Consider the following 24,657-nt stretch of genomic DNA (forward strand, 5'->3'; position numbering starts at 1 on the left):
GCTCCTCCAGAGAGGGGGCTCCAGCCTGAAGGACCGTTCCATAGCCAATGCTCAGTATTTCATGTGCAATTTGTACATTACCAGCCACGTAATTACCACACAGTTCTGAGATCTGGGACACTCCTGGTTTATGTTCTATGCAGTAAAGCATTACTCAAAGGTCTCCAGTTCAACATTGGAGCATGGTGCAAGATTTCCCTGGCCTGAGTGTGACAGTGAGTTCCAAGGCAGGAGAGAAACCTGAAGAGAGGCTTTGGACAAGGGCCTGTAGGGACAGGCCAAGGGGAATGGCTTTAACCTGCCAGAGGGGAGACTGAGATGAGCTCTTAGGCAGAAGCTCTTCCCTGTGAGGGTGCTGAGGCGCTGGCACAGGGTGCCCAGAGAAGCTGTGGCTGCCCCATCCCTGGCAGTGTTCAAGGCCAGGTTGGACACAGGGGCTTGGAGCAAGCTGCTCCAGTGGAAGGTGTCCCTGCCGGTGGCAGGGGTTGGAGCTGGATGAGCTTTAAGGTTCCTTCCAACCCAGACCAGGCTGGGATTTTATGGCCTCATTGGGAACAGCCTGCTCAGCAATGCCATGAGGCTGCACAGTGCACAAGGCTTATGTGCAGTAAGCACCCAGTAAAAGAAACGGTATAATTTACAACTTGCTGTTTTCTAGGACTGTTTTATCCAATTATTCTGTCAGTTCTTAGAACCCTGACAGGCCAAAGGCAGACAGACACAGCCTGGACTCGGATTCAGAGGAAGGAAGGAAGAAGTGGCACTGGGGACTGACAGACCTAGAATCTCTCTGTAGTGGCTGATGGCAAAAAACATCGCTCACATCAGGTTTGCTCCACTTCTTTCATCTTCAGAACAGTCTTGAGCATCTCCTAACTTCACAGCTGGCATCTCTTTTTTGCAAAGTACTTAATGGTGTCTGACACTCATTAGGATGCTCTGCTCTACCTCGGGCTTTGGGAATACTCTGGAGCAGGAATGAGAAGCAGTACTCTAGTTTCAGTGCTTAACCAGAGCCTGGTCCAGCATCATTAATACTGGGATAAGTGCAGATAAGGCCATTCATAAGTACATACTCTGGTGTTAATGGTAAGAAAATAGTGCCTTGCAGCAGAACAAGTGACTCAGCATCAGTCCACACTGCCAGTATTTGTGTTGTATGGATTGAAATGCATGAAACAGAGCAAGAGAGGAACCAGAGCTGCGCTCCTATAAAACAGGGACAAAGACAGGGACCTGCTCCAAACCCAGTGGCACTTTGAGGTTCACAGCCCTGGTTTGGATGGCAGCCGCCAGACCCCATCCATGGCAAGAACATCACAGAGCCCCTGCACAGCACCATGGTTCTGACACTGCTCCAGCTGCGGCTGGAGTCCTGGGGGGAAGAGAGGAAGGAGGAACTTGCTCACCTACCGGTAAATGATGCCTTTGCTCTGCAGGAAGAAGAGACCGATGGCTATTTCTGCTGCGTAGAATCTGCAACGAAAGGTTTGAAAGGGACACCCCTAATTAAAGGAGATGAATTGAAATGAAAACCTTTCCAAAGCAACCGCATCCAGTGAGAGGCGTGGGGCATACGTGACCGAAGGATGAAGAGAGCACGACATAAACCCACCAGACAAGCATCACAGGAGAATGACACAACCTGGCATTGCCGGCATCGGGCAGGGATGTGATCGGGTTGCTGTGGGCTAGCAGGGGCTGTCACTTCATGTTACACAAACTCGCATCAAGTGAGAGCTGTTTGCTACTGTGCGCTGGCAACGGGGCTTGAGAAGTTATCTGTCATCTTGGGAGGCCAAGGAGATAACACACAGGGCCACTGACTGCTTAACAGAACATTCTGGGTCCGGGAGGATGCTGCCAAGAGCCCAAAGCGTCAGCTCACACCCACCAGGCTCTGCTCACTCGCTGTGCCTTTGTTTAAGCAGATGAAGGCTTTCACAAACACATTCTGCTCTGTCCACGTTATAGGGAGCAGGTCCGTTAACAGCCAGGTTGGCAACCCTAGTAGAGCAGCCAAAGACCCAATGTCCCTCTTATGGTGTGGAAAGGGCACAGGGCAGAGCAGAGGTGTGCTCCCGGTGTCTCCCAGGAGCCTCCAAACCTCCTGCCTGGTGCTTTTATGGAGGTCAATTATTTGCCTATCAACCACTGCAATGTATCCCAAAGATGAGCTGGAGGCACCAGCACCCTTGGCACCAGGCAGAGTCACCCTGCACCTTCTGATTCCTGCTGGCCTCCCTTTCCCCTCCCTTTCTGTCAAGGCACCACCAATGCCTGTGGCTTGGGCTATCTTTCCAGCTGTATGACAAGGGTACATCAAATACCTGCCCTAAGGTGCCAAAGGAGGGCTTACAGAACTTACACAGCATGTGGCTCTTTAAACCTTCCAACCTGCTGGATCTGGTACATTAAGTCCCCACCATTCACATATTCCATCACAAAATACAAGCGATCCTAGAGGAAAAACAAAAGCAAACAATTAGCAGCACAATTATCAGAGCACGGAATCTGCAGGGATCAGAGCTGACAGCTCCAGCCTGGAGTTTTCATGGCAATACAACTGTCATCATTGCCCTCCCCAGGGGTGCAGGTGGAGCTGGTGCTCACACAGAGCCCATCAGACACATGTGCCAGTTGCTTTGCAATGCTCTGGTCTTTAGCTCTGCACCTCTGCAGAGCGATCTGATGGGGAAGGCGAGTGGAGGAATTCTTAAATCAGCTTTTTCACTTCCCATTGACGAACCTGCTCTCATTCTTCACTGAGGCCGTTTGCAGGGTGCTGGAGCAGATGCCTCCCTGTTGGTATTTCCCCAGGCTCTGCATAGCTTCAGCTAAGAGATGCACCGAGTCAGGAGTTGCCATGAACAGGCAGTGACCGGTGTGATCTGGTCAGGCACCAGCAGCGATGTGCGGCATTCCCAGCTCCCAACTTGAGGTTGAGAAGGTGGAAGGAGGCTGCACCACTCCCCCCCCCCCCCATCCCAGCCTGGTCTGAGGCTGCACTTAGTGTTCACACATCATTAATGAAGTAATCATGAAGAGCAGAACAAACAGGTCAATCAGTGCCTTTGACAGGTAGACACAGCCACAGTCACCACAGAGCACACACTGACTTTGCCTCTAATGTGTAAACTGAGCTTTGCTTTCATTAATTCTCTCCAGATGAAAGCATTCCTCCTCTTCCACAGCCACAGAGGTGTAGACCCGAGGAATTCCCAAGCAAGCTTTTGAAGGGATGTGTTTTGCTCTGCACCATGCTTGGAGCCTGCACCCTGCACTGCCCTAGAGCTGTGGTGAGCTGGTGGCGGTGTGGAACAGTCAGCACGGCTCCTGCATCCATTGGAAGTGCTGGATGTAAGCCCAATCCTCAAAACATTGCTGGGAATTTGAGAAACTGTGGGCGATGGTCAACGCTGAGAGCAACAAGGCAAGAGGCAAGACCTGAGCATTCCCACAAAATCAGACTAATAGTCCAAAAGAAGCTGGATCTTCTCATGCTGCATCCCAAACAGAGCCCTGCAAGCCCTGCGAGTCCTGGGCAAGTAGGAGCTCCACTCACCAGCAACTTTCCGTGGGGAATTGTGCCCTTGGAACACCACTTCCCTCTGAAGGTCCACAGCTCTTTTTTCTAATGGGAATTGCCTGTGAGGAAAATCCTGCAAGATTGCCCAAAGCATGAAATTAAAGCACCTCCGGATGTTCCTCTGGGAAGAAGAAGCAGCAGCTCTGGATCACCATCCGAGTGGGTCCTCCCTGCCAGCAGGCATCTGCTGCAATAGACCATAAAGCTCATCCAGCTCCAACCCCTGCCACGGGCAGGGACACCTCACACTAGACCAGGTTGCTCCAAGCCCCTGTGTCCAACCTGGCCTTGAACACCGCCAGGGATGGGGCAGCCACAGCTTCTCTGGGCACCCTCACAGTAACTTGTTGTATTTCCCATTCTTCCTTTCCCCCTTAAACAAACCTTTCCCTGCTTCTCAGACAGCAAGGATGAGCAGCCCAGAAGATATGCAAATGTGATCATTAGCACAATAAGGGCTATGGAATAACTTGGGTAATCAGCTCCTCCACCCACCACAGCCGCAGTGCACAGCCCTGACAGCAGGGCAGCCTCAAAGGTAATTTGACGGTACCAGAGGGGCAATCAGGCTGTGTAAAACATGTGGCACTGATGGGATAGAGAGATTCTGGCTTATGAGATGAGTGGGAATTTGGGAGCATACCCCTCTGTAATGAGCAGCCTCTGCCAAGGTGTGGATCCAGCACAGCAGCAAGGCACGGGGCAAAGTCACCTTCAGCAGCCAGGGCCACGCTTATCCCCCTGTGACAGCAACTGGAAAGTGAAGCAATGCTGTGCTCATTGCAGCTGCTTCCTAAATATATCGATCGACTTCAAGTAGGAAGAATATTAAAGAGATGGTCTCTTGAAACAGGCAGCTGAGCTCTAAAAGCAGGATTCGAGCTTTCCTCATTTGGGTGGAGAAGAGAACGCTGGTGCTTCAGAGAGAAGAGCTGTCATGAATAAAGCAGCCAGATGGCTGGCGAGCCGACGGGCTGGAGGGAGGAGGGACAGGGAAAGCTCTTGTCTAGAGCAGAAAAGGATGGGATCTGTCCAGGTCTGGAGCATCTGAACTCACTGAGCAACAGCAAGTTACCGATATGTGAATACCCCCTTGCATGAGCCAAGATGCAACTCCCAGGGCTCCTTCCAACACCCTCCTCCTAATTACCCACCCTTTGGTCCAGCTCCTGCCTGTGCCCATGCTGGGAACCAGAGTCAGAGCCACGCTCCCCATGCATCCGCTATTTATCATCTCAGCATCACTGCTGCTGCTGTGCCCTTCACTGCTGAGCCCCAAGGGACACCCCCCAGGAGCTCTGTGGGGCAGAGCACTGCAGGACCCCTCAGCCAGGCCAGCACGGGGCTTCTCTGGTGCATCAGCCCCAGGCAGGAGCTCTCTCACTGCTCATCTTCCCTTCTTTCAAATGCAGATTTGGGGCTTTTCTGTCTCCCACCAGTCACTGACAGCCCCGGCTGAGAACCGCGCTCTGCACTGTGCTCCCAGAAATCAAAGTGCTTTGTGCCGGCACTCGATAATACACCCTGCTATACATTTTGATTACATTACAAATACGATTACTATTAAGCTACTATAGGTCTGCCAGGAATAATCCTGCGCTGACTCACTTGAGATGCCAGAGATGCTGCGTGAAATAGCTTCTCCTGCCACAGTCTGATTGCTGTGCTGCAAAGCCGGTCCACGGGCTTTTAATACACTGAATGTGCTCCATAAACGAAATTCCTGGGGTAATATTAAAATGTAATCCTCCTGGAAAGCATTGTCATGGCTCTAAAGGACTGTGCAGCGTCCCTCTCCCTTCCCACTGACATGTACGTGGACATTTTCATTCACAGGTCACTCATGGCCGGGCACAGATTGCTTTAAAGGTCCCCTGTCCCCTTCCCGCTGCCCCTTTCTGCTGCTGATTTGTACAGACTCAATCACACGCCTGTTTCAAACTGAATTTCCTGTGGTTTGTATTAGGTTTCACTCTCTGCTCAGGTTTTTTGATCACCAGAATGAATCCAAAGGAAAAGCACAGCACTTTGCTATCGGATCCCAACAGAAGTGGTGGGCTGAGGGCCACTTGGAGGGCTGGGGAATCACATCCAACAGCACCAACAGCTCCTGATGAAACAACCTCAGGGGTGCAGGTACTGTATGTTACAGCCTCCAGTTTAACACTCGGACATAAAATCCCAGCCTGGTTTGGGTTGAAGGGACCTTAAAGCTCATCCAGCTCCAACCCCTGCCACGGGCACGGACACCTTCCACTGGAGCAGCTTGCTCCAAGCCCTGTCCAACCTGGCCGTGAACACTGCCAGGGATGGGACATGTTGTTCATGCAGATACATTTGCGAGGAAATTGGACAAGTTGTGAGGTTGCCAAGACAGAAAATACACTGCTGCTTTGGCAAGGGCAGGGACGTGTATCAGGAAAGAAACATGAATGAAAGCAAAGGTAAGTTGTCAAGAAGCAAGGATACACGACCAGTGCAGAAGTCTCTATAACTCCATCCCCACAGCTCCTGGGTGCCCTGCAGCCATCCAGAGAGGCACTGGTCTGGGTAACTGGTGACGCTGCATCTCTAAGAGGGTTTCTGCCCATAGACTCACCAGTTACAAAAACCCATTGTGCAAAGTGCCCAGCATGCAGGGTGCAGCAGGGTTGCAGTGCTGGCACCAGCACTTACCATGGTCTGAAAGCAGGAGTGGAGCTGGGTCAGGAACGGAGGCTTCCCAGAGAGAGCCAGGACGCGCTTTTCTACCATCGTGCACTCTACATCATCATCCTGGATTACAACGTCCTTCTTCAAGATCTTAACAGCATAGAGCTCATCCGTGCCCTTCCTCTCCGCCAGCATCACCTGCATGGGGAGAAGACATGCAGTGGGTAAAGGAAAACATGGATCTGCAGCACTTCCAGCTTGCCATGGCCCGCAGTTAGAAATAACACCTTGCTGTTTATACTGCAGCTCCATTATAAGCCCAAAGGGATGCAGAAAGCTACCAGTGGTATTTCCAGAAGCATTTAGGAGCCCAAAGTCTAACAAGTAGCACTTCTACATCCTCACCCCATCATCACCTCAAGGAACACAGACAAAGGGTTTGCTCAAGGCTGAGCCACTGATCACCTCTTGCCACCTTCCACCCCTGAGTCATGCCTTGGTTCAGCACCCTCAAGGTGCAAGCAGCATCGGGGCAGGGTGTCAGGAGTTTGAACACAGACTCCATCACGTTATGAAGTGGTAAAAGCTGCAAGCTGGAAAGAGTCAGTTTATAGCCAGTAATAAGAAAACCCAGTAAGATTTTCTCTGCCTCACACCTCCCTCTGCAATACACAGAGTGATCAAAACCCAGCTACGTGCTGGTCCACCACCCAGGCAAAGCCCCCCTCACCCAGCAGAATCCAACCTGCCATTTTTAACCAGTTTCACCCATTTGAGGGTTAATTTATCACAATAAATGGGATGCACTGCTTCTGCTGGTGCAATTTGCCCTGTTAATCCCATCAGCACCAGTGAGGATCCTCAGACCATGCTCCGTCAATGTAAGCTGCTCCTCAGGCTGCTGCAGAACAGACTCTGACCTTGCTTGCATCTCTCCTCCCCGCACTCTCTCATCACATCAGATTCGAGTGCTCGGTGGAAGTGAATTGCTTTCCATTCAACAAAGTCTGCTGAAAGCCTCCAGTCACAGCAGCAACACGAGTCTCGGTGTTTTGAAAATAAACCATGAGAAGCCAGCATCGCTGGGGTGGAACTGAAATGCATTTCAGACTGGAGCAGACGGGCAGAGGAAACGTGAGCGGGTCTCACAGATGACTGTTGAGACACTAAGCCCTGTGCTCCCTGCTGCAACATGCCCGGATTCCCCGTGGAGCCCTGAGCATCCCTTTGGAGCTGGAGCTGGAGCAGAGGCTGTCCCAGGGCAGAGCAGCCCAATTTGGGGTTTGGGGTTCAGGCAGCGCTGTGCCAGCCCTGGAGCAGTAAGGCAGGAGGAGAAAGCCTGTGGACAAGGCAAGGAATACAGCTCAGAGACTGGGGACAAAGCAGGGGACACAGCCCAAGGTCTTCAATGCTCACCCACTTGTTAGAGTGGAGATAACACCACACTGGGGAAGAGCCCTGCTGGGAACCAGCGGCTCTGGCTCACTCAGACACTTGGCTCATCTGGGCCTGGCTGTCCTTGACTCGCTGCTGCTCAGGATTAGCTGGGAAAGGCACTGGGTCTCCGCAGCGCCAAGTGCTTTGGAGAAGCCTCTGACATTCCCATCTCCATCAGCAGGTCTGGGACTGCAGCAGCCACACACTGTGCTCATCCCTTGGCAGGGCTGAGCAGCACAATGACAGCTTCAGCGGCTTCAGGAGCTCATTTATTTACTCCCTGATGTTGGAGGAAAGTTGAGAACCGGAGGCCAGAACAGCTCAAAGTGCTGCTGTGATGCAGCCCAGTAAGGCACTGCCACTGGGACCGTATTAGTGCTTCATCCTTGCCACTGACAGCTCCCTGAGGGGTCTTGCAACAGCCCTTGACACCCAGTGATGAGGCACTCACCAGCATGGGCAGCCCGGTGCCCTGCCTGCAGCCAGGGCAGCAGACACAGCAGCTCCGCTGCCCCTCTGCCCTCATGCACAAACCAAACAACCCCTTTCATTCCGTCACCTCCAGTTATCTTCACCATTTATACGCAAGTTGAGATTTACAAGTCACCGTGGGCAGGTGCTAAAAGCCAGGGCTGGTTTTTAAGTGAGAAAAGCAGATGGGCTTTGGCCATTCAAAGGTGGTAGAAAAAGAGAAACGACTGCTTCAGGAATGCAGTTTATGGGAAGAGAAAACTAGGAGTAAGTGCACTTTACGCAACATCAATTATATACAGACCTACCCTGCTATCATAACCCTTCCAGGGTAACTAAACCAGGGAATCCCTGAGCTCACAATGTGCTTTATTGTCCCAGAGGGACCACCAAGATATCCATGTGTGATCCCCACTGGACGAGGGATGTGGCTACCACCACCACTGCACGCTTGGACTCTGCAGCACAGCGAGAGCCAGAGGCTGGCTGGTGCACCACAATAAATGCAAACCACTGCTCCAAGGTGTACATGGACTGTAAATGTTTCCTGCAGCAGCTTCCCAATGACGTGGCGATCCTGAGCCACAGCTGAGCCATCCAGCCCTGCTTCCCTGAGATGTGAAAGGAAAGGACTCTGCAGCTGCCTGAACCCAGCTGCACCCACAGCGAGGAGGCCCAGAGGGAGGGTGGGTGTCTGGGTGAGCGCAGAGGATGCTGATACCCACACGTCATCTCTCACATCTGGGCTGGCAGAGCGAGCGGCTCCAGATGCTGTCGGGGTGTTGCAAGGACTGGCAATGTGCACACCCAGAGGGGACTGCAGGCTCTGGTCTACAGCCAACAGAGAAACTACCTCCTGCACCCTGCGAGACAGGCATGAAGAGCAGGCTTGGCCTCTTTTCCAAGCAGAACATGGGGCTGTTCACAGCCCATGGGCTTATGTGACCGTCTCGGACACTGTCCTGCTCCAACCCTGCCCGTGGCAGCTCGGTGGTGCAGGGCCAGTGTGACAGCTTGGAACCACAGCTCATCCTGCTGTGTGGAGGAGCCTGCTCTGTGCTCTCGTGTGCCAGGGGCTGGCTCATGCTGGCTCCTGCATGCTGGCATCACAGCTCCTGTGTGACTGCAGCATGGGGACTGGTAAGGACACAGGAGAAGGACAGCCACCAACGAGCCAGCTTCATGATAAGGACAAAGGAAAAGATTGGGACCCATTCACTGTAGATACAGGAAGATTCACACATGTGAATGCCCTCAGCACAGTTTGGAAATGCCATGAAAATCCTGGGTGAAGGAGGGAGCGGGAACCCAAACCCCACCATGTGCCCAGAGACAAAGCACAGCTCTGCGAGTCACAGGGCAAGACCAGCCCTTCTGCCACATCTTATACCAAGAGAGGGGAGAAAAGCATTTTACGGCTCAAACATTATCAACAGGACATGGAAATTGTCTCCCATTGCAATGTAATCCATAACTGCACAGGCAAAAGAATCAGCCCTGCTCAGAAATACACCATAAAACCCCCGGGAAAGATTGACAGCTTGATAGCATGACAGATTGATTAGCTGCAAAAATATGAGCAAGCCACATAATTTAACTTTCCTCTATTTATATTACAGGGAAGCAAACCCAGGCTGGGCTGTGCCAAGTGCTGCCTTTGCCAGTCAGGAACATCTCTCATCCCTGTGCCAGCCCAGTGCTGGAGGACTGCCACCAGCCACTGCTCCTGCGGGCACTGGTGGACCCCATGCCAGGGTGGGCAGCAGCAGGGACCAGGCCAAAGCCACCTAAACCCAGCAAGGAGCCCCCAGGGTCACCCCGTGTCCTGAGGCTGAACATGCTGAGCCAGGACCATGCACATCCCAGCCCCTGCCCCTGCGCTGTTCTCCAAACAAATTCCAATGCAATCGTCCAGCCCTTGAACCTTGAAGTTCAAAGCCAGGTTGGACACGGGGGCTTGGAGCAAGCTGCTCCAGTGGAAGGGGTCCCTGCCCGTGGCAGGGGGTTGGAGCTGGATGAGCTTTAAGGCCCCTTCCAACCCAAATAGGTCTGTGACTATGATTTATTCCTGTACTACAGAGTCCTTGTTTGGGAATGCTCCAGCATAGTAACCGGAGACATTCTGATGCTGAATGTATAAAAAGCAAGTTTATTAAACTCCACCAAGGCCAACACATGCATACTCTTGACGCTGGACACCACAGCAGTGCTGGTGGGAGACAAATACCGGTCAGTAAACCCGAGTGCTGATGCCCAGAGGTGAATAAGCTTATGCCTGAGGCAGACTCCATCATGCAGAGTGATCATGCTCAGAGAGAGCAGGCAGCAGGGCCTGCAGGAGGGATGCTGGCAGCACACAGCCAGCACAGGGGCAGGCAGTGCCAGCCCTGGAGGAGGACGGTGCTGCCATGGACAGCACGCAGGGTGCTGAGGGCTGGGAACCGGCAGGATCCAACACCAGGGAGCTGGGCTCCTCTCCCATCACATGGCACGGATGAGGGCACCTCTGGCTCCTTCCAACGCATCCAGCACCTCTGTGAATGCACAACATGCAGGTAACAAAGTGTCCTCTGCACAGGGCCCTGTGGGCACCCTTGACCATGCCACCTCAGCATCCCCATGCTGGAGCCAGGCAGTGGGACACCGGGAGGGGATCCGCAGGGAATGCTGCCCAGCAAGGCGCAGGCACACGTGAGGGTGAGGCTGCACCAAGCCACAGAAACCAACGTGCTGTTTTAATTAGCACGAATTAGCATATTTATAACATTCTGTTCCAGGGAACAGTTTCTGTCACACATCCCCTTATATAAGCCACGATGCCGACGGAAGCGCTTGCTAATGTTTCTCAAATTGAAAGAAAGAGGGGGGGAACCACAACTACAGAGTTTCCAGATGCCAGGCACAGATTTAAGAGGGATTAGGTGTTGGGAGGGAGAGAAAAGGGGGCAAAAGCGATGTGGAAACTGGGATATGAACACATTCCTGAGGGAGAGCAGCACAGGCACAACACACGGAGCTTTCCTGCTCCTCATGCTAATACGCAGAGAAGGTGTAAAACACAGAGTAACAGCAGCCTCCTCCCCAGCAGCATCGCTGGTGGATGCTCCACGTGCTGGGGACCATCAGGAGCTCCGCACCCTCCTCCTGTCACAGCTGTTTCAGTGCAGGGAGCAGGCACCAGCTCGGAAAGGCAGCTTCACCCTCATGTTCAGGAGACGATGGGTGAGCATCACTCCCCTGGCATCCCCTCCCTGCCCGCCTCAAGGCAGAGCAACTTTCCCTGCAATTAAGGCAATTCCCTCGTCAGAGCAGTGTTGGGCCATCATCCATCACAGCAGCAAACACAGCACTGGTGCACAGCAGACGCAGCCCCCTTCCTCCGGAGCCCCAGCAGCCACTTGAGCGCTGGCATTCCTAATGGAAATCATGACAAAGTTGGCAAGACCCCAGGAAAAAGGCAGGCTCCAAGTCCCATAATCACTTGAAGAATGAAATTCTGGTACCACTCACAGCCCGTCTGGAAAGTTAATTAAAATGTTCATGTATATTTGTAGTTATTGGAGGGAAAAATGGCCACATCAAAAAGGACTTTAAAGGCACAGCACACGCATTGCTTCCCACAGAGACCCCCTGAGGTTTGGGATGGTCTCATCAGATACCCCAGCTCCTCATCACTGTGATGTGGCAGCGCACAGTCCATAAGAGAGCCAACAAACTGGGTTCCCATCACTTTAACACCAGACCTCCCAGTCAGAGCAAGGACAGATCACAGTGGGGCAGCCCCATGGCCGCAGCACACGTGTTCAATACGGAAAGCACAAAGGTGAATGCTGTGTCCCACCTTCCCAAAGCTCCCTTTGCCCAGCACCATCAGGAAGTTGAAATCCGACAGTTTCATCCGATCTCTGCTCCCGTTGTTGTCGAATTTGGAGATGGCATTTCTTGTCTTCTCATCTGCAGCCTTGGACCCTGTTCCAATCTTGGCTCTCTGCAAAGATGGAGATGGGATGGGGAGGAAAGAGAAGGAATTACTGAAAACTGGGGAAAGAAGTCATTACAAACCAGTGAGTGCTCCTGAAACCCCGTGTTCCTCAGCTCTTTTCCAGCTCCCCTGAGCTACAGGAACCTTTTCTGCAAGAGACCTGGTCTATTGGGAGGTGTCCCTGCCCATGGCAGCGGGGTGAAACTGGGTGAGCTTAAGGTACCTTCCAACCCAAACCATTCTGTAAGTGTGACAGGGACAGAGACAAGAAGGGCACTGGAGAAGTCACCAGCCCCAACACATTGCCCTGTTTATTTGCCTGGTTCCCAGTTAAATCTATGCAAAAGGATCTGGGAACCAAATCTGCCCATGACCTTATCACCCCCGTTGCAGCCTGTGCATCCTGGAGCTGCCCCATAATGTGCTCTAGGTCATCCAAAATGCAGAACAGAGGCTTAAATAAGCTTTTTTTCTTTCCCCCTCAAAACCAGCTTCTGTCTCTCACCCCACTAGAAAAGGGCAGATGAATACAACTATATTAAGGTAAAACACAGGACTTTTTATCCAGCTCCACCTCCGTTACTCTCTGATACTGATGAGAATTGCTTTCCTGTGCCGGTTGAGGCTGAACGTGGGAAGCTACAAACGCATTTGGAACAAAGCAGAATAGAAAGCACAGCTCCCGCTCCCCGAGCATCCGCTGCATCACAACTGCTTATTAAGGAGCCTCACAACCCCCCCAGTTTAAAACACTGAATCTCATCAGTGGCCCGGTGCCTCCTCGCTGGGCTGGGGGCTCTCTCCACTGTTTGTAGAAGCTATCTCACAATTTCAATGTTTAGAAACAGGCGATGGGATGAGGCTTGCACCGAGCTCAGTCTAGCATGAAATTCCATTAACCCGATTCCAGCAGTTCAATTTGGCTGCTGCTCACAACTCCTCCAGATAGGAGCCTCACAAGTAATCTCCAAGCCTTTGCTGCTGCTAATTGGTTCTTGCAGGGCTCTCCGTGCTGTAGAAACCTCCGTTCAAGGTCACCTGCAGCACCTACAAGCATCCCAAAAACTCAGCACTGAAAACCAAAGGAATAGTCCCCGGGAATTGCCAACCAGCAATTGCCAAAGCTCTGCACCAGGGGGGAGGCAGAAACCTCCCAGCAGCTGCTGGTACCTGCTGCTGTGTGAGCGGAGCTGCACAAGGGATGTGATGGCTTTCCAATGGGAAAGGGGCATGCACTGACAAGGAAACAGTCACCTCTCCCAGTGCACAAGCAGTTTTCCTTACTGTAATCCTTAGGCTTCCGCAATGTCCCCACGAGAAGGGGATGCTGAATCAGAGCATTTTACTTCAGATCTGCTCAGGTGACACAGAGCAGCTCTGGCACCAACCAAAGGCAATGAGGATCCAACTCTGGGACACCCAACAGCAGCCAGCCCTGTGCTGCGTGACTCTGCCTTCAGCAGTCCTCACCCTGTTGTATTTCAAAGCCTTCTTCAAAGGGAAGGTGTACTCAGCAGCAGTTATATTCCATGAAAGCTTCCTGAATACTCTATCACAGCTGAAAAACAATCTCGTCAAATCGGCCCTGACACCAAATTAACCTTTGTGAGAACAAGCTGCAGTAAAATACAAGGGCACTATTATGTTTCTGTTAAATGACACCCAAAAGCACAGCTCTGTTTCAGAGGAGCCCATGTTCCTCCACACATCTGCAGCCCAGCAGCACTGGGTTTGACCATGGGACCCCACGGAGCATGGACCAAAGCAGGACAAGGCTTTCAGTCCTGGGCAGAGGGGAAAGGAGCAACACAAACTGGGGGAGAAGGAAGAGGATTCTCATTCACTTCATCCCAGCAAACCAGCCAGCTTCAGGCACAGCGTTCCCAACGGTGAGAGTGACCTCGGGTCCCTCCTGCTGCCTGTAGCTGCTCCCGAGCCTGTGTGTGAAGAGGGGCTGCTGCAACCACCTTCAGTCTCGCACTGGACCTGCAGTTGTTCACACAGGATGTCCCCAGGAGACAAGGGGAGGACACAGACACAGCCTCTCTGACACAATGGGCTCAGCAGGCAGCCTGGCCAGGAGGGGAAAGGGCTTTCCAGGAAAGAGCCCAAAATAAGAGACGGGAAGAGATGAAGATCATGACCCCAACTGAAGCGTTCTGCTCTGGCTATCGAGTGTCTCTATTGTCTCTAAGTGAGTACAAAAGTCCTTTAACCTGTTTTAATAGGCTCTAACGCTCACGCAATCTCAAGACCTCTTTAAGGTTTGAACCGTGCCAAATACTGCTCACATATTGTGTTAAAAACACACCTGACCTTCGCTGCCCGGCTCCATTTGTCAGCATGAATTTACTACACCTGAGTCTGTGCTATAGCAGCGGCTGAGGCTCCCATCCATCAACCTGCCCCAACAAGCGGCTGATAAAGACAGAGCAGGATTGGCAGCTTCCCGCAGTGCTTTTGTGGTGTGAAGCCTGGGATGTGCAGCAGCAGGATCTGGGCCACTACAGGGATCACTGGTGCCATGTGTCGCCTCACCCAGCCATTGCCCTCCTCAAAACCCATCCTGGTCCTAGGGCACCCGGCCGGGCACAGGGGCTGCCATGGTGTGTAAAGGCTCAGAGACGTTTCCTTCCCGAGATCAGATCCAAATCCAATTCTATTAATATCTTAATTCATCTCAGTTGATGATATTAATTCATAATCAGCAGCATGACATTAAAAACAGATGAACAAATCCTGTTATATGGCACCTCAGAGGGTACAACTGCTGTACCACATGCTGGCATCAGGAGCGCGGCTACATCAGGTCATTCTGGGCCATCCACTATCCTCATCCCTCTTCAATTGGAATTAAGTGTTGGAAACATGTTAACTGACGATAATGGGCAACCTGCTTGAGCTGTACTTCTTTTGGCCACCACAAATGGTGAATTGCACGGCCCTAACAGAAAGACATCGAAAGAATGCACATGAAAGGGGAGTGTTTGCTGTGCTGCGAGGAAAAATGATCTTGAAATGGTGTCAGGCTCCTTCCTGCTCACAGGTAGCAGAGGCAGGGGACCCAGCACACCCTTAGCAGAGCACAAGGCATTACACAGAACTGCGCTCCGCAATAATCTATTGTATTTTCAACCTGACGTAAATGCTAAAGCATCGTTTGCATCTCTCTCATCTCCTCACCCACCAGAAGTGACTGCTCCTTCCTGAGGCGGCAGGGAAAGTCCCTTGCTAAGGGCATGGCAGGAGGCAGCACAGAAAACCCCCAGATACACAGGAGAAATCAATTCACCTCAAACTTCTGCCTCAGCTCCTCGTTTCCTTCTTCGCCCTCAGGAGGCACCGGGACGTTGAAATACTCGCCCTCCTCCTGGCTCAGCAGCTTAAACCTGGAGGGACACAGGGAGACGTCGAGGTCAGGATGGGAGGCAGGGGGAAAGGTTAAGCAGCAGCTATCAGAGATCATGGAAGCGTTGCTCAGATCTGAGGTGTCTCACACAGCCCAGGGCAAAGCCTGCCTCCATCCTGAACCTGGGAGTCAGCCGGGTGTTACCCAGAGACTGCACTGAAGGGACAAAGGGGATAACAGAGGGGCAGGCTCTTCCTTTAAGCTTGCTTTCCCCATTAACTGCAGTTGTTTAGGTATGAAACGTACATCAGAGCTCCTTCCAGAGCGCACTCCAGCCAAATGCTGTGACTTAGATCTCCACTTACAGGGGTTTTCAAAGGCTGGGAAAACAACCAGGCTGTGGCAGTGCACTGACTCCAGCCGACACACGCATCCCTACGGGAGACTGGGAATCTGGGGGGGAGTGACAGTTTTCTCCTGTTTTCCAGAGAAGCCACATCTCCATCAGGGTCTGGTCTGTGGCAACGGAGGCTCCCAGACTGAGCCACACGATATCAGAGCCAGACCCTGCTGCAGCCCTATGATGGGCCAGGGCTCCCTGGGAACACCATGGAGGCAGCAGGATCCAGGGAGGACCCCGTGCTACGCGGGTGTCCAGCCCCGCCACTATTCCTCCTCCTCTCCATTCCCTGCTTTAAATGAGACACATACTCCTTCCATGGTGGAAAAGACAAGAGAGAATCAGGGGTCTTTGCTCAACTGGTGGAATGCAAATGAACAGCGCAGGTTTTGCTTTCCAGAAGACATAATATCTATTTCCAATTATTACACTTGACACGGAAAGGGAACAGAGCTCTCAGGCATCAGTGGCTGGGGAAAAAACCCAAGGAAATAAGCAGCATGTGTCCTGCTGGGGGAGATAAAATGGAAATGAAGAGACCCATTCAGCGCGGTGCCACAGACCCACAGCGCTCACCCTCTGTATGGGAACAAGGGTAATTACACATGGGAGCATTCCTCCTCCTGGTGAACAGTGCCCCTCAGCACGGGTTCTGCTAGTCAGAGTGCTATGGAAGGGCTGTCCCTGCCACACATCACAGTCACAGCGTGTTCCATTCACCAGCTCACAGCCGGGCTCTCCTGCTCAGTTCAGACACCAAGGAATTCAACCAGAAAATGCTGGAAAATGCTGGCTTGGCAAATGCCAAGGGAAGTGAGAGCCTGCAGGGACACCAGGCAGAGCCACCCATGGTTGTTCCTGCCCGTGGGAGGGAAAACCCCACCTCCAGCAATGCTGTGAGGGGCAGAAGGACACAGGAGGTGACACAAAGCCAGCTCATGCAGGGACACTCAGGCACCCACAGGACACCCATATCCTGTTGGAGCAGCACCCTCCATGGGAGCCACAAGGACCGCTGGTCCTTCAACTGAAGGAAGCTGGTAAAGGACAAAGGGCTGCCACATCTTCCATCATGTACAAAACCCATCAGAGCTGCTTTTTGCTCACTGTACTTTTAATGCAATCGCCACTCTTACCATCCATCGACTCCCGACTTCTGCAGCTCAGAAATCCCAAAGGACAAGGAGCCCATGAAATCATTCCTGCTGGTCAGATCCCAGTCCCAAATCTCCACAGACAACCGCCTGTCTTTGTCCGCCTCTTTCAGTTGGCTGGAAGAGAGCAAAGAGAAAGGGCTGGTTTAATTCCAGAAGCCATCGCTACACCACCCTGCCCCTCCACGCTCCATAAGAACATGGACGCAAATGGAAAGGATGGTCCTCAATGACTGTTCAATGCTCTAATATTTAATTTCCCAACCACATCCATTTCAAAGCGAGGACGCAGAGTTCCTGCCCTCAAACACTCAGCTTTGATCAGGGGTCAGGGCAGAGGTTTGCGTGTTTCTGAGTCCCACTTACAGGACCAAAAGGAATTATTTCTCACTGAATCGGCTTAATGCCTCTGAATAATTAAATCAGTGCAAACCCAATCCCATCAGTTCCTAGGGGTGAGAAGAATGAGTTGGAAAGTTTAAAAGTTTTTCTTCTACTCACAATTTAAATGTCTCGTTCCACTCAGGATTCAGGGAGCACTTGATAGTTTTGGTCTTCTGTTTGCTTTCATTCTTGGGGTCAGGGATTAGTTTAAGCTTCACGTAGGGATCTGACAAGCCATTAGGGTCCATAGGAACTAGGTTTTTAGCATCTCTTACTGGGGAAGAGAGAAAGGGTTAAATTCAGTACCCAAAGTACAAAAATACCCAACAATTGACAACTTCCCTGTGCGCCAAGAGCAAGTGTGAAAATAGTGATTAAAACCAGAACCAAAACTGAGTACGTGCAGTCCCAGCCATTCCATGGGGAATGACGTGCAGTTATCAATGCAAGGCAAGCACAGCTCCAATGGATGAGGGAGGGCTGAAGGAGCAACTAAAGGGATCATTTTCCCTTTCTGATGGGGTGATTTGTTGTTTGCTCTCAGGTTTAAACAGTTTAAAGCCACTCTTGCACCTTGGTAAGCGGAATTACACTGATTTGCATCCTTTTGGGAAAGGTGGGAGCATCGGGATGGCACTTTCCATGGAGAGTGGAAATAGGAACAGAACAGGGTGAAGCTGGCACCAGGATGCATCAGGCCAGTGGCTGAGCACAGAGCTCTCCCTCTGGATCCCCTTGGGCTCAGATGCCATTGTCCCAAGGGGATGTCCAAGGGAGCAGGAGCAGAAGAGGGGAGAGCAAACCTGTGGGCAACCTCAACTGCTTGCAATTGGGTTGCAGCTTTGACAACCTGAATACAATCAGGCTGACACAAGCATCTCTCCCCAGATTAAGTCAGTGTCTCCTGGGAGAAGGGTCTTATCTTCCCTCCAAGCCCAATAAAGACACCAGAGATGGAAAGTCCAATGGGACATGATGGAGCAGGGCAGTAAATGGGGAAAAGCTGCTCATTGGACACCCAGAGCAGGAACTCCCTCCCCTGCACTGCAGCCGGGACTCACCACTCCTGTGGTGCCTTTCCCAGGCTTTCCATCCCAAATCCCCCCGGATCTGTGCAGGCAGCACTGCTCCTGCCGAGCCCTGCGGTTACAGAGCCCCCAGCTCCTCCTTGGCACAGCATCAGCACCCCAGGCCAGTGCACACCTCCGGATCAGGCACATGGGTTGTGCCGGGAACAGGGAATGTGGCACTGCCCGAACTCCCACTGGATCACCCAGCTCTGCTGCGAGGTTCACTGGGGACACAGCTTCACCCCCTAATCCAGCTGCGTGTGCAGTGCTGCAGGATGTTAGAAGATCCTTTCAGAGAGTCAGCAAGAGCAAACACAATTGCTCTGTTCCCAAATCACCAGTGAGGCGTTCCCAAGGCAAGGCTGGGAGCCAGATAGGTTTGAAAAGCAAATGAATGCTCCGAAATCTGCAACCTGCTGCTGTCCTCCTGAAGCATCGCCCAATTTCCGGCTCTGTGGAAGAAAACTCGTAGCCAAAGCTCCAGTTTGCATTTATAAACCAGCTCATTTATCAAACGGAACACCCTTGACAGCAGCTCGTGAGGCACAGAGAGGGGAGCCTGCTGGGAATTGCCTGCTGCCCAATTGCAGGTGCCTGGCAGCCCTATCGATTCCACAGCACTGGATATTCCCCAGACAGGTCTGAAGAGCCAGAGCCACCTCCTGCCCCTCCGGCAGAAGGGGAAGGAATGACTTAATCCCTGACAGCCCCAGAGCAGTGATGTACAGCAACCTCACTGCGGATCCATGGTCCCTGGGGCAGGTTGGGTCTCTGCTGGGAGGTGGAGGCTCACCAGTGGTCCATGGGGTCAGGGATGCAGATGCAGCATCAGCAATTACAGACAGCTTTCTGTGCTCAAGTGTGAGAAGCAGAGGACACGTGGGGAGGCTCTGGTCCCCGAGGCAGTCTCCTCGTGCAAGGTGTTTAGGCAGCAGCCAGCTCATCTTCCCAGCAGGGATGAACTGTGCCAGCACCTCAGCACCCTCACAGGGAAGAGCTTCTGCCTAAGAGCTCATCTCAGTCTCCCCTCTGGCAGGTTAAAGCCATTCCCCTTGGCCTGTCCCTGCAGGCCCTTGTCCAAAGCCCCTCTCCAGGTTTCCCGTAGCCCCTTTAGGCACTGGAGCTGCTCTAAGGTCCCCCCTTAAGGAGCCTTCTCTTCTCTAGGCTGAACCAGCCCAGCATTGTCAGCCTGCCTCTGGAGGACAATAAACCACCAGCCACATGAGTGGCTTTCAGACCAATTGGTTATTACCAATATGTTGTGTATTGCACAGGCTGCTCTCCGAGTTTGGGCCAGCTTTGCCCTGGGCCACCCATCCCTCCATGGGTAGAAACCCACAGCAGCACCAGGGCTGGTGAAGCAACTGCCCCTGATGTGTGTTACCTGCTCTGCACCAACCTCATCCATGTATTAACCTGCACAGCCCCACATGCTGCATGCAGCCCAACAGTTACACCTTCCTCTGTCTGTAACCATTCCCTGTGACACACAGTGAGGCTTCAGTTCTATAACATCTCAACAATCATTTGCATGTGCCATTTAATGAGCCTTCCCTAGACATCAATCCCCATCTGCACTTCAGAGGATGCACAGCAGTTACTCTGCGGCCCATTGTGGACTCTCAGTCAAAACCTTCTGCTCCAAGCTTTGTACCACATGAGCAGACAGGCTTCCAATCTGCTGGGGGAGATCTCCAAGTCATGGGTTTAATTTCCAAGGGCCCTGCCGAGGCTCTGCACTGATAGAGCCGAAATGCCTTCCCTTCCCTCACCCCTTATCACAGAGGAGAAGAATACATATTTTCTCATCATTGTTATAAGCTTTTATCTGAGCCTTTTTGATAGAGAAAAAGGCAATCTTTATAACCATGCTTTTGAATGATAAAACACAGAAGTGTATTAGTGAAAAGCCCCACGGTAAGTCCTGCCGAGGCTCTGCCTGACTCCTTTTATAACCTTCCTGGCTTTAAAACGATTGCAAAAACCTATTTTCAATGACCCTGACCATCTGCAGCACAGGGAGATGTTGGAGCACTGGGGGAATATCCCATCTCCACACCAAATGTGTACAGCCCCCTGCCACCATGTAGGATCATTCAACCAAGCAAAACTGATGTCATTGAAGATGTCCTTGCTCGTTGCAGGCGGTTGGATAAGAAGAGCTTTGAAGGTCTTTTCCAACCCAAACTATTCAATGATTCTGTTCTATGATTCTCAGAAGCCACTTGCCCATGGGAATCAAACAAGACCATGTCCCCTCACAGAGAGAGGATGCAAAATCATCTCACACTGAATCAGTGCTGCATGTTTCACCAGTGTAACGTCCTCCAGAGACAAATGAATAAGGCTTCAACATCTATCAGGCCATTGTTTGCTTCTTTAAGGAACAGAAAAAGTAATTCCTGACCCTCACAGTTAATCAGTTTATGCCCTGAAGCATGAGATTTGATTACCTCTGTTATTATCTCAGCATGCAGGCCCAAGAATTTCATTAATGGGAATAATTTTATCTATTCATTTAAAAAACCCCAAACGCTTCTGCCTGACCTTAAGTAACTTCCTGGCTTTTCAAGCAGAAATCAACAATTAAGTGAAAGAGAAATAAAAGCCCCCAGAGGTACAGCAGTAATACCTTGCCGCGGGAGGAACACGCTCCTCTCCAACCACTCCCAGCATTTCTATGACAGTTAAATCTGATGGAAATTACTTTTATATCAGTCACATTCTGACAGTTTTGTGCATCATTAAGAAGTAGTAACATCATTATTAATAGTGATGAGTAAGAATATTACAATCCCATTTAGAGCAGCTGGTCTTAAATCACTTTGGGTACCAAGCTGAGGAGAAGCTGCTCGGGTTGCAGTCAGGAGGAGGCATTGAAAAGGCTTGGACTTCCCTGGATCCAGGGGGGATTTGGGGTTGGGGCCACGCTGGCACATCCTCTGCACACCAGCAGGGATGCTCAGGGGTGTTCTGTGGGGAAGAGCCTCTCCCTTACCCAGGGAGTGCAGCAGGGGGTTGGGGACATCAATCCATTGCCAGGGAAGGAGATGGCACCAGCTCCACCTTGTAGGGCCAGGGCAGGTAGAGCTGGTTGAGTGATGTCTGAATAATTCCTGTCCAATATGTGCAATAGCTTCCAAACAAATTATTTAGACAACATCTTTTAATTACTCAGCCAGCCGTAACTGCAGGAACAGGCTTGGGAAGAGACACTGGTTTCAGACACCCACATCTCCAATGGAAAACGTGGGGAGAAATAGCACTGTAACAAATGCCCAAAGCAGGAAGGAACACAGCCCTTTCCAGCAGCTTCTTCTGGCCATGGGCAGGAGCTCACAGTGCCTGTGAGAGCAGGATGAGGCCCTTCCTCCAGCCCCAGCAGGAGCTGCACCCTGGAGAAGCGGGACAGGCAGCACCGGGGCTGCCAAATGCCATAGGTACCCAGGCTCCCATGGGAAGGCAAGATGAGTATGCTGGATAAATAAAGACCAGAAAGTTCTTTGCTAAATATGCAGCGCCATATGGGGGTTCACTTTTATGTTCAAAAAAGAAAGCCTACAACAAAACCCACTCCCACCCCGCTCTCAAAGACAGCTTAAACCGGCTGCCAAATCCTTCACCTTCATCTCTGAGTAAGCAAGGCCACCACCACACAGTGAGGGCAGAGAGCTCTGCTTCCCACTGCCCACCAAGGACAATACCCTTCTGAAAGCCCTGCTCACTGCAAGGAGAGGTCAGAGCTCAACACCCCATCCCTGCCCGACCACCTCACCACAGCCTCAGCCAGTGAAGTGCTGTGCCATGCCTGTGGCACCCCCTTTAACACCTCCTGGACAGGATTTGGAGAGGGTTTCTCTTGGGCTGTCCTGTGGCTCTCATCTTCCTCCCTCCAGCAGCACACACCAGCTCCAGCCGGGAGCAGCCACATTCCAGTGAGCACCCGGCGCTGGGATTAACACCCTCATGTGTTGAAACACTGAATTAATGTTCTGCAGGAGCATCTATTTGCACATGCTTCTGCAATAGAAAAGGCTCAGGACTCATTATGGCTGTGTCTTCCTGGGCTGGTGATTATTAATTAACACACTTCCAGCTCGTTTATCTAATCACAGAGTAATTGGTTTCAGTTTTGGTCAATGTTGTACTTCATCAGCTTGGTAAATAGCAATGCTCCGGTCCCGGCAGCCTTTGCTGTAACCCTGAGATGGAGCCTCATTCCACAGCTCCAAATGGGGTCTTGGCTTCACAGGAGACACCCCAGGCTCCCAAGAGGGAGAAAGGAACGCAGCGGTCCTCCCGCGCTCCAGCAGCCCTTGCACAAGGACAGGATACACTGCGCTCTCACATGGACACGGCCCAAAGTCACCTGGAGATGCTGAACAGCCTCCATCTCCCATATGTACCCCTGAATGTGCAGCATAAACCTGTCATGTTTTTTCTGCCTTTAGTCCCTGTAAGTCACCTCTTCCCTGAGACGAGTGATGAACACACTGACACAGCGACAGAGGACAGCATCGTTAAGCAGCATCCAAAGGGAATTAACTTGCTTTGGCGGTTTGAGTCATCTCGAAGCACTGCTAGGTACCTAAATCATGTTTACCAGGCCCAAAAGATGACTTCTGTTTTGTCAAGCAGCTCAACTGGGAGGCTCGAGTTGTGAGAAGCTGTGGCTGCCCCATCCCTGGCAGTGTTCAAGGCCAGGTTGGACACAGGGGCTTGGAGCAAGCTGCTCTAGTGGAAGGTGTCCCTGCCTGTGGCAGGGGGTGGAGCTGGATGAGCTTTAAGGTCCCTTCCAACACAAACCAGCCTGGGATTCAGTGATTCTATGATTCAAGCTAAATAACCAGCCCACGCTACCTCCTTGGTATGACAAAGCCACGAGGAAGAGTTTGCCATGGTTTACATGGTGGGTGAGAGAAGCAGAGATCTCATTTTGCTGCTCAAGGAGAAGCAACAGAGCCATCCCCATGCCCAGGCTGCCACCACTGGCTCCAGAGGCTCCGGCAGCCTCCCAAACACCACACAACTTGCATCCACCTTGGCACAAGTGGAAGAGGCTCCAAATATCATGTTATGAATGCTGTGGTGTTAATGTAAAGAAGCCAAAGAGCTGAACAGGCTTCTCCCTGACCCACGGCAGCTCAGGCTGCTTGCCTCGAGGACACACATGAGACCCAATTCTTCACAGCACCAATTGCAGGGATGCTGTATCCTGATTTAAACCAACACACTTGCAAGCAGAGCTGCCAATACAATCAGCCATCTCTAGCCAGCTACTCGAGGTTTTCCAGCCTCCTGCACTGATTCCCTGGGTCTGGTCTGTTCAGCACTGATATAAGCACTTTTAACACCAGCCAGCCTGAGCACACAGAAATGCCGGACATCCAAACACATGGTTGGACCAGCTGATCCTTGAGGTCCCTTCAACCTGGGATTCTGTTCTATGATCTTGGCTCATCAGGCTCTGAGCCAAAGCCAGCTCCATCTCAGGACCTCGCTCACGCGCAGGATGCTGATCACACAGTCCCCACGAAGCTCGTGTCCATGCTTCAGAAGTGCTTGCCAAAAGCACGTATCCAAGTGCTCCTGGATGAGATGCAGACTGGTTTGTCCCCTTATTAACAAGCCCTTAGAAACCCCCTGCATTTTGGAAACCACCTTTGCCTGGTGGAGCTGTGAGCCCTGTCCCCAGCACTGAGCCAACAGCACCAAGCCGCAGGAAGGTGCCATTTATTTGCCCTCTTATTAGCCAAGGCCTGGGCTGTCCTGTGCACATGTTGTAGATTTTGGGAGATCTGGGGGTTTGGCTACTGAATTTCAACCCCTGCCTCTGCCCGCAGCATCACTGACCCCCCAAGGACCCATATGGATGCCCTCGCCAGCCTGCCTCCCTCCAGCTCTGAGATTCATCCTGGCTCTTCAGAACCAAGAATGGGTTAAAAACATTGACATTTGGATCCTTCGCATGTTATTGTTATGATTTCACAATCCCAGTATCTGGCAGACCGTGCCGTAGGCAGGCCCGTGCTGTGCCAAGAGCTGTGCACAAGCAGAGCATGAGCACAGCCCTGGCACAGCCTACAGCTGACCTGGGGCTGCTCCATCCCTGCACAACACCCGCTTCTCCATCCCTACACGATCGCAGGTTTGGGGTCAAACCCGCACC

The 24,657-nt window shown here is 51.9% G+C and overlaps 1 protein-coding gene across 2 annotated transcripts in view; it reads right to left on the reverse strand.

Moving 5' to 3' along the window:
- PRKCB (protein kinase C beta) overlaps nt 1-24,657 on the reverse strand; it is a 105,083-nt gene that overhangs the window by 23,282 nt on the left and 57,144 nt on the right. For both annotated transcript variants that reach the window (XM_080619253.1, XM_080619252.1), the window contains exons 6-12: nt 17,536-17,692; nt 17,017-17,151; nt 15,424-15,520; nt 11,991-12,137; nt 6,266-6,439; nt 2,369-2,460; nt 1,414-1,476 (exon numbers count right to left, since the gene is read on the reverse strand). In XM_080619253.1, coding sequence (XP_080475379.1) covers nt 1,414-1,476; nt 2,369-2,460; nt 6,266-6,439; nt 11,991-12,137; nt 15,424-15,520; nt 17,017-17,151; nt 17,536-17,692 — 865 coding nt within the window. The remainder of the gene's footprint in view (nt 1-1,413; nt 1,477-2,368; nt 2,461-6,265; nt 6,440-11,990; nt 12,138-15,423; nt 15,521-17,016; nt 17,152-17,535; nt 17,693-24,657) is intronic.

The sequence above is a fragment of the Psittacula echo genome (genome assembly GCF_963264785.1).
Source record: "Psittacula echo genome assembly, chromosome: 5".
In the NCBI taxonomy this organism is placed as follows: Eukaryota; Metazoa; Chordata; class Aves; order Psittaciformes; family Psittacidae; genus Psittacula; species Psittacula echo.